Source organism: Coffea arabica, chromosome 6c (assembly GCF_036785885.1).
Source record: "Coffea arabica cultivar ET-39 chromosome 6c, Coffea Arabica ET-39 HiFi, whole genome shotgun sequence".
Taxonomy (NCBI): Eukaryota; Viridiplantae; Streptophyta; class Magnoliopsida; order Gentianales; family Rubiaceae; genus Coffea; species Coffea arabica.
In genome coordinates this window covers 52062421-52074553 of record NC_092320.1, presented here as the reverse complement: position 1 = coordinate 52074553, position 12133 = coordinate 52062421, and the positions used below count along the sequence as shown (strand labels likewise).

Sequence of the window (12133 nt, the reverse complement as noted above, 5' to 3'; positions counted from 1 at the left end):
CTTCCAAGCAAGAATTAAGTAGGGGATTTGAAAATTAAAATAAATAATCAACTTAAGTAAAATCAATCAAATGAAAGAAAATTAAAATTAAATCAATAATAAGCAAGCTCTGCCAAGGAGGAGACTTCAGAAGTGGTTCACACAACTGGCCATTGATATAATGATAATTTCATTTAATTATTAATAAATAAATTATAATTCTCAAACAAGCGATGACAATCAACTTTTCCTTACCATGTCGATAGTTAAGATACGTCCATTAACTATTTCTCTAACCAATAAATAACCCTAGGTATGACCATCAGATTTAATTTCCTAATTGCATTAAAAACTAAAAAAGTCATTCAAATCAATAAACACGCTACAAGAGTTTATTTAGATTACGTTGTATATTTTCCTAACATGAAACCAATCATGCTAGTTATCACTAATTTAAAATAATTAAATAATTAAATCTATCTCAATTAGCATTAGATTATTAGGTTGAATTAAATATCAGACCATTGATATTCAAACAACAAAATAACCATAAGAAATTGAATAAAAAATATACGAATATTAATAAATAAAAGAAACAAATAACCAGGGGGAGGGTTGGATTGGGTGGTACGGGAGGAGGGAGTGTAAGCAAGAGGTCTCGGGTTTGAGTCCTCCTGCTTACACTAAAAAAAAAAAAAGAAACAAATAACAACAATTCAATCTCACAATTGTAATTGAATCAAATCCTTAGTTATCTCTTGACTAGAATAAGAAAATTAGTTGTTTCTCAATGGGAACAATCCACGCAAATTCCTTGATAAAATTTGCATGCTCCATTCCTCAATAAGAGAACAAAAGAAAAGAGAAGTTTGCTACTTAAGTGCGAATATAGATGGCTGACTAAAAGCAAGAGACATCCGCCCCAATCTTCCTTGCATTTCTACTTATCAATCTTTTAAAAGGAAATAGAGTCCTACTTCTTCCAGGAAAAGAATATGATCTTTCCTAATCTTTCCCAACTAGTTAGCAATACAAATTGATAAGGACACGAGTCTGCCCACTCTAGCCAAGTGCCCAATTATAAGTAGGGTTGGGCGCGGGTTGGGTACCCCTCCCATGTCAGGCCCCGGGGAATCAAGGAAGAATTAACAGAATGGCTGGTAGGAAGATGAACCAAGAAGAAAAAGAAACTGAGAGAGAGAGAGAGAGAGAGAGGGAGGGAGGGAAAAGAAAGAATATTGGATTTTGGAAGAATGATTGCATAAATTTTCTTATCAGATCTCTACACATTTTGGAGTTTTATACACTCAATAAGTCGGTGCCAGTAGCAGTAGTATACTGCATGCAACTAACTAACTAACTTTTCCAAATTCTGTTACAACTTCCTCTAACTACTTTTGGCTCCACGCGGTAATTGTACTAATAGCCCCTAGCAGTTTTATAGTTTTTCAAGTAAACCCCTACTCCTGACAATATCCCCCCGTTAAAGAGCAGCCTTGTCCTCAAGGTTGGAAGTCTGGAAATTAGCTGTTGATGAAAGATTGATCTTCCCAAGAGGCTTCCTCTTCTCCTAACTGTTGCCATTTGATGAGGTACTGGATAACAGGAGTAGAATTCCTCATGATGACTCTCCTTTGTAAGATTGCAACAGGTTTCAAAACGCATTGATCATGACAGTCAAACTCTAGTAGTGTAGGATTAGTAGCCTGATGAGGTCCCAACTTAGGTTTAAGGAGGGAAACATGAAACACTGGATGTATTTTAGCTTCTGCTGGAAATTGGAGCTTGTAGGCTACAGCACTGACCTTCTCTATGATCTGAAAGGGGCCAAAAAATTTAGCAGCCAGCTTCAAATTCTTCCTGATTGCTATAGATTGCTGGCAATATCGATGTAGCTTAAGGAAAACCCAATCCCCCATCTCAAACTGTCTCTTTGTCCTGTACTTGTTAGCAAAGACCTTCATCCTGTTCTGTACTTGATACAAATGCTCCTTGATTCTTTGGAGCATCTAACCTTTGGTCCGTAGCATGCTGCTGGCTGCAGGTGTTACTGTGTCATGATAAGGGCCTATAGGCAAGGACAGTGGTTTATAACCATAAAGAGCCTCGAATGGAGTAACTCCTAAGCTAGTGTGATAAGAAGTGTTGTACCACAGTTCTGCTAGGCTTAGCCATTGACTCCACTGAGTTGGAGCTTCCCCTGTCATGCACCTCAAGTAAGTTTCTAGGCATTGATTTAGCCTTTCACTCTGGCCATCAGTCTTAGGGTGGTAGGAGGAGCTATAGTGCAACTCAGTCCCAGCCATCCTAAATAACTCTTGCCAGAACTTGCTGGTAAAGATTTTGTCCCTATCTGTTATAATAGACTCAGGCAGACCATGGAGTTTATAAATGTGATCCAAGAAAATCTAAACCACCTGTGTAGCTGAGAAGGGATGTGAAAGAGCCACAAAATGACCAAATTTTGTGAGTCTGTCTATAACTACCAAGGTAGTGTCAAATCCTTTGGAACAAGGTAGCTTCTCTATAAAATCCATGGTAATGTGTGACCAAGCTTGGGTTGGTACGGGAAGAGGCTGTAGCAGTCCTGGGTATGGTACATGTTCACGCTTATTCCTCTAGCAGACTTCACACTAGGAGTGTCAAAGAATCGAATCGAGCTCGAATAGTAGGTTGATCGAGTGCGAGTTCGACAAAGTGTCTAAAGCTCGAGATCGACGAATATCAATTTTTCATGCTCGAATTCGATTCGTAAGAAAATCGTGAGGCTCGGGCTCATGCTCGAAATTGCTCGAATATGTGTTCGAGCTCGAATTCGAACTCGGGCTCGATTTAGAACTCGAGCTCGAGTTCGAATTCGAGCTCGATTAAATACTGTGCTCATTTATAAAAGTCTAAACTGAACCAAACAATCTGCTATTCTTAGCAAGCAAAATTTGCTCTTTCATTCAGTCTTTTCATCTGTCATTTGCATTCGATAATTCAAGCATTCCCACAGAAATTTACAAAATAAAAAATTTCAAAATCCAAACTCATCCATATGATAAACTGGTTTGAGACAAACCAATTTTAAGTACCAATTTAAAGTCCAAAGCATCAATCAAATTGTCAACACTTTTCAACCATTATGCCAACCAATATCCAAATTCATCCGTATTTTAACATCAAATCTAACATCCAAATTCAAAGATAAGTCACACAACCAACATCCACCAAGTCACACAAACAGGAAAAACAAAGCCAAAGTGTCAACATTCAAATTAAAAATGTGAAACAAATTTTGCAATTAAAGACAGTAGCATGTTGTCCATTCCACAATAATCTTTTCCAGCTTTTGCTTATGGATTCCAAATTTTCAACTCCAGGCCCTACATAAAATAAATAATTTAGGTAATTAAATAGTAGCGGTAAAATCTAAAATAAGATGTTTGAAGAAGAATCAAAATATTAAATACAAACAATATACCTTTCCAATTATCACATTCATTTTATGGGAAGTAGAATCTCTTTTGCTGCCTTCACTTTCTGCAAAATAATAATAATAATAATAATAATAAGTTAGAACATAACCATTTCATCACCATCTTATCATTGTACATCCCTATCAACATATATTTGATCTTTCAAAAAATTGAGTACGCAATTATATATAGACCTCTAGATTTACGCTAGTTGCAAAATATACAAGTTACTGAATTGTTGGATGCCTCATTCTGCTGGAAACAAAGCTTCGGCGCAAGTTTTTTGAAGGGAACATATTTTAGATTTAAATACTTGGACCCTTACAGCATGTTACAAGTGTTTTAATACACATAATGATTATTAAAAAAAAAAGTCTTCTACTCACATAAATTGATAAATTACTTGTTAAATCTTCTTGAATCCTTCCAAGAAATTTATTCATGTTTCAAATGGTATAATAAATCATTTTAGAAATTAATTCCAAATAAATATATTCATCCTTCAATCATTATAATTTAAATCATTGAAAACACCAAATTCTGAATTCAGCCATTGCAAATTCTTCCCACAACTTAATTAACATGATATTCAAATTAACTGTATGGTTGCAGCCACTGATCACCATAGATGAAAGAAATATTCAGAAAAGGTGTAGCTTGTGTATCATTGAGCTTTTGGGCATAAGGCACCCTTAGTCTTACAACCAACTACGTTTCGGTATTTTTAGCCCCAATAGTCATCAAAGAAATGCAGAAGGGAAGAGAAAAACTCAAGATCCAAGCTTCAAGAAATACCTGCTGCACGCCTGCACCTGCTTCAAGATCCAAGCTTCCGCACGCCGCACGGCTGCACCGGCTGCACAATCCAAATGGGTTTGATTTGACAACAAATGGGTGGAGTTGGCAACAGCAAAATGAAACGGCTGGACTGCTAGAGTTAGCAACCCAAATGGGTTTGATTTGAAATTGGAATTAGGGATTGAGGTGAGGAATGGGGATTAAGGAACAGGGACTGAGCCACTGAGGTGAGGAAGCTCTCGATTTGTTGAAAGAAAGAAGACGGCGGACAAGAATTGAAGCTGCTTGACCTAATTAGAGTCTAATATGTGAATTTCTTTTTTTTTTAGAATTATTTGGAAAGACAAGAATACCCCTAATATATTTTGAATTTTAATAGGTACAACATGTAATTAAGCTTACAACTATATATATTTAAGTAATTTTATAAATATAAAATTATATATATTTAAATATACCTTAAGCTCGAAAAGCTCGCGAGCTTGTCGAACATAACATTTTTAAGCTCGAATTCGATTCGTTGGAATATTCGAATAGTTCGAGATCGACTCAAGTTCGATTTGACCGAGCTCGAGCCGATCATTTGAACGAGCTGCTCGAGAACTATTCGCGAGCAGCTCGATTCGTTGACACCCCTACTTCACACCCTTGCACAAATTGGATGATGTCCTTCTTCATTCCTGGCCAATAACATATACTTTGCACCCTCTGTACACATGCCCTTTGGCCAGAATAACCTCCAATAGGGGACTCATGCAGTGTCCTGATTATTTTATGTTTGATCCCTTGACTGTTCCCCACATACAGCCTCCCTTTATACCTAAGTATCCCCTGGTTGAGTCGAAAATCAGAACCTTGTGGCTCTGGATCCAACAATAACTGGCTCAATTAGTCTTGGCACTGTTTATCTTCAAAATAACTGTCTTGTAATTCCTGCATCCATACAGGCTGAGCTGTAGTTAGTGCCATGAGTTGTTGCTGCTCAGGTATGGACTCAGGAACAGCCCTCCTGGATAAAAACATTAGCAACTGTGTTTTCTGAGCCCTTCTTATACTAGATTTTATAGTCTAATCCCAACAGTTCTGTTAGCCATTTGTATTGAGCAGTAGTGGTTAATCTTTGCTCTAACAAGAACTTCAGTGATTTATGGTCTGTTTTGATAATGAAGTGATTTCTTACCAAATAATGCTTCCATTTAGTGACTGCAAAAACCAATGCCATCAGTTCTTTCTCATAGACAGACAACCCCATGTTCCTAAGAGAAAAAGCTTTGCTGATAAATGTTATAGGGTGTCCCTCCTGCAATAGTACAGCCCCCATGCCTTGTCCACTGGCATCAGTTTCTACTACAAAAGGGATATCAAAGTTAGGTAGCCTCAGCACAGGAACACTGCTGATAGCTTGTTTAAGGTGATCAAAAGCCTTTTGAGCTTCTGCACCCCAATTGTAAGCATCCTTCCTGAGTAAGTTTGTTAGTGGCTTGCTGATTACTCCATATCCTTTTATGAAATGTCTATAGTATCTTGTAAGTCCCAAGAATCCTCTAAGCTCTTTAACAGACTTAGGAGTAGGCCAGGACAAAATACATTATACCTTGTTCATGTCCATGCTTACCCCTTTGCTGGAGACTACATGCCCCAAATATTCCACCTCCTACTGAGCAAAAGAGCACTTAGAGAGCTTGGCATAAAGTTGATGATGTTTGAGCACTTCCAACACCTGATGCAGATGCTTTTTATGAAGTTCCAAACTAGTGCTGTAGACCAAAATATCATCAAAGAACACCAAAACAAACTTCCTCAGGAAAGGTTCAAACACCTGGTTCATTAAGGCTTGAAATGTTGCAAGTGCATTTGTTAATCCGAAAGGCATCACCAAGAATTCATAATGACCTTGGTGAGTTTGAAAAGCAGTCTTGTGTGTGTCTTCCAATTTTACTCTGATTTGATGGTATCCTAATCTCAGATCAATTTTTGAGAAGAATTTGGCCCCATACAATTCATCTAAGAGCTCATCAATGTTGGGTATGGGGTACCTATCCTTGATTGTCAAATCATTAAGGTGCCTATAGTCTACATAGAAACGCCAAGTGTTGTCTTTCTTTTTAACTAGCAGCACTGCAAATACATAAGGGTTGTTACTTGGCTTAATGATTCCAGACTTCAACATGTCAGGTATCTATCTCTCAATTTCTATTTTTTGTGAACTAAAGTACCTGTATGGTTTCATTTTGAATGCCTGTGCCCCAGGTTTTAGAGGAATTTGATGATCCAAGCTCCTGCTAAGGGGCAACTGAGCAGGCTCCTGAAAGACCTCTGGAAATTGGTCCAACACTGCTGTGATTAACTCTGGTGTCCCCTCTATAATTACCTTTCCAACTTGTGCTGAAGTGGCACAACACGACCTTTAGCTTGCAAGAATCCCCTGAGGTCCTTTCTTCTGACCAATTCCATAGTTGCATCATTCACTGCTCCATGTAAGGTGACAACCTCCCCTTGGTGGAACATGGACCCATAGGTCCCAGTTACCTAAAACAAGGTAACTTTGGTCCTAAAACAAAACACTACTCCTAAAACAAGGTCCCAGTTACCTAATTCCATAATTCTGAGGTGAGAACAGAACCCATAATTCTGGACATTCCATAGGACTTTTGGGCATTGAGCTCCACTGGTTACCAAACTCCTATCCCCCATTGTGACAGTGAAAGGTTTAACATACTCAAATGGAATCCCCTGTGCAGATACAAGTTTGTGATGGATGTAACTATCACTGCTCCCTATGTCTACCAAGATTTTAATATTGTCTCCTGCTAATTGTTCTTGCAATAAGATTGTATTCATATGAGGGAATCTGAGAGGGCATTCAGGGATATTTCTACTGGCTCCCCTGGGTTGCCAGTTAACTCATCCTATTCTCCCAAGGCAACTTGGAACTTTGTATCATCATCTTCTTCATAAAGCATGAAGTTCAAGTGTTTCATCCTGCACTGATATCCAACTCCAAACTTCTCTCCACATTTAAAGCATAACCATTATTCCTTCAATATTGCACTTCCTGTGGGGACAACCTCTTAATCTTAGGTTTCTTGATTTCTAGTTTTGGTGTATTGTTCTGGGGTAGTTTGTAAGTGCTGACCCCTCCCCATTCACAGCTATAGGGTGCCTGTGCATCCCAAACCTTGGTTCTGCTATCACTTTATTACCTTCTTTCACTGTCTTCTCCTACAACTTAAGGGCTTACTCTTGCAGATGAGCTATCTCTATAACTCTAGAAAGGGTGTTTGGCTTAAGCATTTTTACCATAGGCTTAATTTCCTCCTTGAGGCCACTTGTAAAGCTGGAAATGAAGTACTCCTCACTCAGGTTGGGATTCTGAATCAGCATCAATGTCTTTAATTCTTCAAACTTTTCCTGGTAAACCTCTACTGTGCTTGTCTGCTACAATTTATTGAACTCCTCCACAATGTCCCTACAATAAGTCCCCTTGAACCTCTGGCAAAGTAATTCCTCAAATTCGCCCTATGTCAGTCTCGGTTTCTCCAACTTAATCCCCTGGAACCATACATCAGCCTTCCCTTCTAGAAATATTTCCACCACCAGTAACTTATGGTCCTCTTGGATCCTATGCAACATGAAGTATTTGTTGCATTTCCTGATCCATTCATGTGGATTCTCTCCACGGAACATGTGCAATTCATGTTTAAGGAGAGAGTGGCCTGAGATCTTACCCAAGAATTTGCAGCCCCTTGCTTCAGTTTCTGCTCCCAAATCCAACCTCTAATGGCTGGGAGGTGTTGGCAGTAATGGTGTTCGATCTCTCCTAGCCTTATCCTCTCCATTCACACTCTTTTCCTTGACCAGCAATGTCTTCATCATTGAACTGAGTGCCTTGAATTTCTGCTCCATTCCAATAACGATCAAATCCATCCGTTGATCCCTTCCTGCCATTTCCTCTTTCACTTGCAGCTGTATACTTTTGACATCATCCATCACTTCTTGCAACTTGAGCTCTTGCTTCTTGCGATGATCCTCCAGTGTTTTGAAGCGAGTGCTCTCTACCATTGCAATTCCAAGAGCAGTCCAAGGTTCGGTCAGCTCTGATACTAATTGTCAGGCCCTGGGGAATCAAGGAAGAATTAACAGAAATGGCTGGCAGGAAGATGAACCAAGAAGAAAAAGAAACTAAGAGAGAGAGAGAGCGAGAGAGAGAGAGAAAGGGACGGAATAGACAGAATATTGGATTTTGGAAGAATGATTGCATAAATTTTCTTATCAGATATCTACACATTTTGGAGTTTTATACACTCAATAAGTCGGTGCCAGTAGCAGTAGTATAATGCATGCAACTAACTAACTAACTTTTCCAAATTCTGTTACAACTTCCTCTAACTACTTTTGGCTCCACGCGGTAATTGCACTAATAGCCCCTAGCAGTTTTATAGTTTTTCAAGTAAACCCCTACTCCTGACATTCACCATTTGGCTGACTCGACTTGCACCTTGCAAGTCAGCTATTTTCTGACCCTTACCCACCCCGCATATCAACTAGTACCCGGTTATAAGGTACCCGCTAAGATAGAATTGGGTCAATGGGTACCCGCCCCGCCCCGTATCATTTATCATTTAATTTTTTAAAAAAATGATTTATACTAATTTATTTTTATATTTTATACATTCATCTAAAATTTAATAAAGATTTTTTCTCAAAAAAAAGTCCCTCACCAAAAACCAAGCATGCGAAGAGAATACAAGATAAAGGAAAAAAATTAAAAGAATTCAAAATTAATAAAAGTTTGAAATAAGTAGCATACTTTTTAAAATATATGTTCCACATTAATTAAATTCTTTTCTATAAAATATAAGATTATGATCTCTACAAATGAATCTTGTAAATAAACTATAGTCTCTCATATTTGTAATGCAATTTGTTCAATAAAATTACTTAGTTAGCTCTAAATTATTATTTTATAGTATGTGTATAAAAATAAAAAAAATAAAAAACATATATATGTGTGGGGCGAGTCGGGTACTCGTGAATTTTTAATTATATGACCCTAACCCGCCTTGCATCTTAGCGGATACTCGACCCTTTTTTGACCCGATCAAATAATACAAATCGAATATCCTAATTTTCGAATCAGATTGAATCGGATATGACGGATTTTCGGGTTAACGGATAATTTTGCCCATCCCTAATTATTAGTTGATTTAAGTCAAAAACTCCTTTGTCGGTTAGAATCCCGAACTTCCGGACTCGGACACTTGACTTAGGCGGGCCCACACTGATCATGCCAGGAGTCTTTCTACTGAAAAGTTTCTTCACAACCTCCTTTACCCTTTTTCGCTCCAAAATTCTACAATCAACACCAATTGCCAAATACAAGTAGAATCAATCCAATGATACTATATTTGGCCAAAATCACAAGAAAATATTCACAATTTCGCTAGCTAATATGCACCTATCACTCTTGGCAAATGATTTGCTCAAATTATTAGTGATTAGATAAAGTACGAAATATATAAAGATGATAAATAACCTATGAAAATTTACCACCTCTTATGACAGACGAGTTATCTCATTATTAGCCACTTGTAGTATAACTTAAAAAATCTTAGTATAAGCGCATAAATCTTATAAAGGTATTTCTAAGTGCTTTTTTATTAGAATATAATATTAGTCTTAATGAAATAGGCATATATTCCATATGCTAAGACTAATATGAGATAAATATGATAGACGATATTAGTTATTGGGAAACATTCAATGAAAAGTGAAATGTAGTCAAGATGCATTGTTAGATGCCTGTTTTGATCTATAAGAATAAATTATTGATTAGTTGAGTTAATGATAAATTAAAAGGTGTTTTAATTTGTCTAATTCTTATTTAGAATTATAACTTATTGTCAACATATATGAGAACCTACTAGTTCACACATATTAAGAACTTCATTAGTTAGATTAGAAGAAATTCAAATGGAAATTTTGAAGATAATTTTTTATAACATATAGTTTAATTTATAAAATGAATTAAAGTTAAGGGATTTATGGTGTAAATAAGGTTAAGCCTTCTAATATAAGAATTGTATTAGAATAAGAAAGCTGAATATGAAAGGAAACAATTTTTTATTTCCATATATATACAATTAAACTTTTTGTGTATATATACCTTCACAATTTATGCTACCAAGACTAATCAATGCATTAGTTGAATTGTGAGATTTTTGAAAGAATTCTAGTAAAGAAAGCTACAGAATTTTGGTCAAAGAAGAGAGAGAAATCCTCCTACTTTTCTTTTCTTTTTCTTTGAATTCTCCCAATTAGAGAACCAGAGTTCTTCATCTTCTCGACAACTTGTGTGTTGAGGTATTAGCTATAAGTTAGCACTTTTCTAGTTTAAGTAACTTCGACCTTGGAGGTTCAAACTAAAAGAGAGTGCATAGATCACTGTTAGAGGTTGAGCACATTCATACCTTGATTGGATTGTTTGGGGTTCGCCTACATCAAATTTTTGTAAAAGCAGATTGCTTGGACTGCGTCAGCATCAAATCTCCTACAGTTTGAGAAGTTTTTTATAGTTTGAGACAGTCTTCTTAAACTAACTTATACCTATATAGAATAAATCAAAGAATATTTTTTCACTGTGTTACTGCATATTTCCTTACAAGCATTGCAATCCTGTGAGCTCCCACCTTCTACAAGTGAGATGCATCTGTCTAGGTCCACCACATTTGATCCCCCATAGATGTGTGTCACTTTAGATTTCTTTTCATTGAAGAATCTGGCAATATCAGTAGTAACTTCAATTTTGGCTTTTTTAAGCTTTTTTTTTGTTGAGTTTTTGGGCAAATGGCCTCATTCCTCTTCTTTATCCATTCGTTCTTGGTCCAGAGCCTTTCCAAGAGATATAATCTGATGTTTTAAAGCAAGCCAAGAATTGATTTTTTACTAGCATCTAGTATTACTAAGTTGAGGCTTTCACATAGGTTGTTTAGCATAATATCACACTTAGATTTTGTTCTAAAGTGTGATCTTGACTAGTGGTGTGGATGTGTATTGTCAATAAGCCACTTGTGTGCATTCTGATCATATTCTCTTAAAACCTCTATCTCATTCAAACAACAAAAATTAGTTTATGATTACTTGTTACTTTTACAAGTAAGCAAGTATTTTACACTTGTAAAAGACAAACTTTGTCAATTTGCTAAAAACTATATTTGTCTATCACTAACAAGTCGCATTTCAAGAATTCGATGAAAAACTTCCAAGAACTCTTATTTTCAATCTTGACTACATCATATGCAACATGATAGATGCAATCATTTGCATCAATCCCTACTGCTATTAATGGAACTTCCAAATGTGGACCCCCTTAAATGGTTGTCATCTACTGCAATTATGCGTCTATAATTTGTGTTGAAACCTTTCTTCAATGGTTCAAAATATATGTACAATCTTTTAAATCTTTCCTTACCACTAATATCATCAATACATCTCTATATATGCATCATTTAGCAAGGACAATAACTTAGCAACTCTTCTCGATCGTTCCATAACTTTGTCTATATATTGTTGTTTTTAACTTCCATGGTTTAAAAGCTTGGCTTTCAAGAAAATCTTCTAAATCTGGTGTTTTGTAATGTTGACATTTAACTCTAAGTGCATTTTTCTTGTGAAATCTACAAGAGTCACCCTATTGTTCAGCCTAAGAAAGTCCATCATTCTTCTCCAGAAACCTAAATTGCACGCTTGTTATAAAAAGTCCTACCACGTTAGTATAGTGGTCCCATGATCCTGATAACAAATGCCTCACTATCTTTCTCTTTGGGATAATTTCAAAAACCTCCCCTGAGATTTCTAAAATATCATAAACCTCCCTTATTAGGTCATTGGGGACC

The 12133-nt window shown here is 36.7% G+C and overlaps 1 protein-coding gene and 1 long non-coding RNA gene across 2 annotated transcripts; both read right to left on the bottom strand.

The window, feature by feature from the left end:
- Positions 1-1502: 1502 nt before the first annotated feature.
- LOC140008787 (uncharacterized) lies at positions 1503-1943 on the bottom strand. Its single transcript, XM_072053665.1, has one exon. It carries the CDS (start codon positions 1941-1943, stop codon positions 1503-1505), a length of 441 nt encoding a protein of 146 aa, XP_071909766.1.
- Positions 1944-3136: 1193 nt separating this feature from the next.
- LOC113691981 (uncharacterized) lies at positions 3137-4493 on the bottom strand. The gene is made up of 3 exons (XR_003448834.2): positions 4236-4493; positions 3446-3504; positions 3137-3347 (listed from the first exon to the last, which is right to left on the bottom strand). It is a non-coding gene; the product is annotated as an uncharacterized lncRNA (long non-coding RNA).
- Between the last annotated feature and the right edge of the window lie 7640 nt (positions 4494-12133).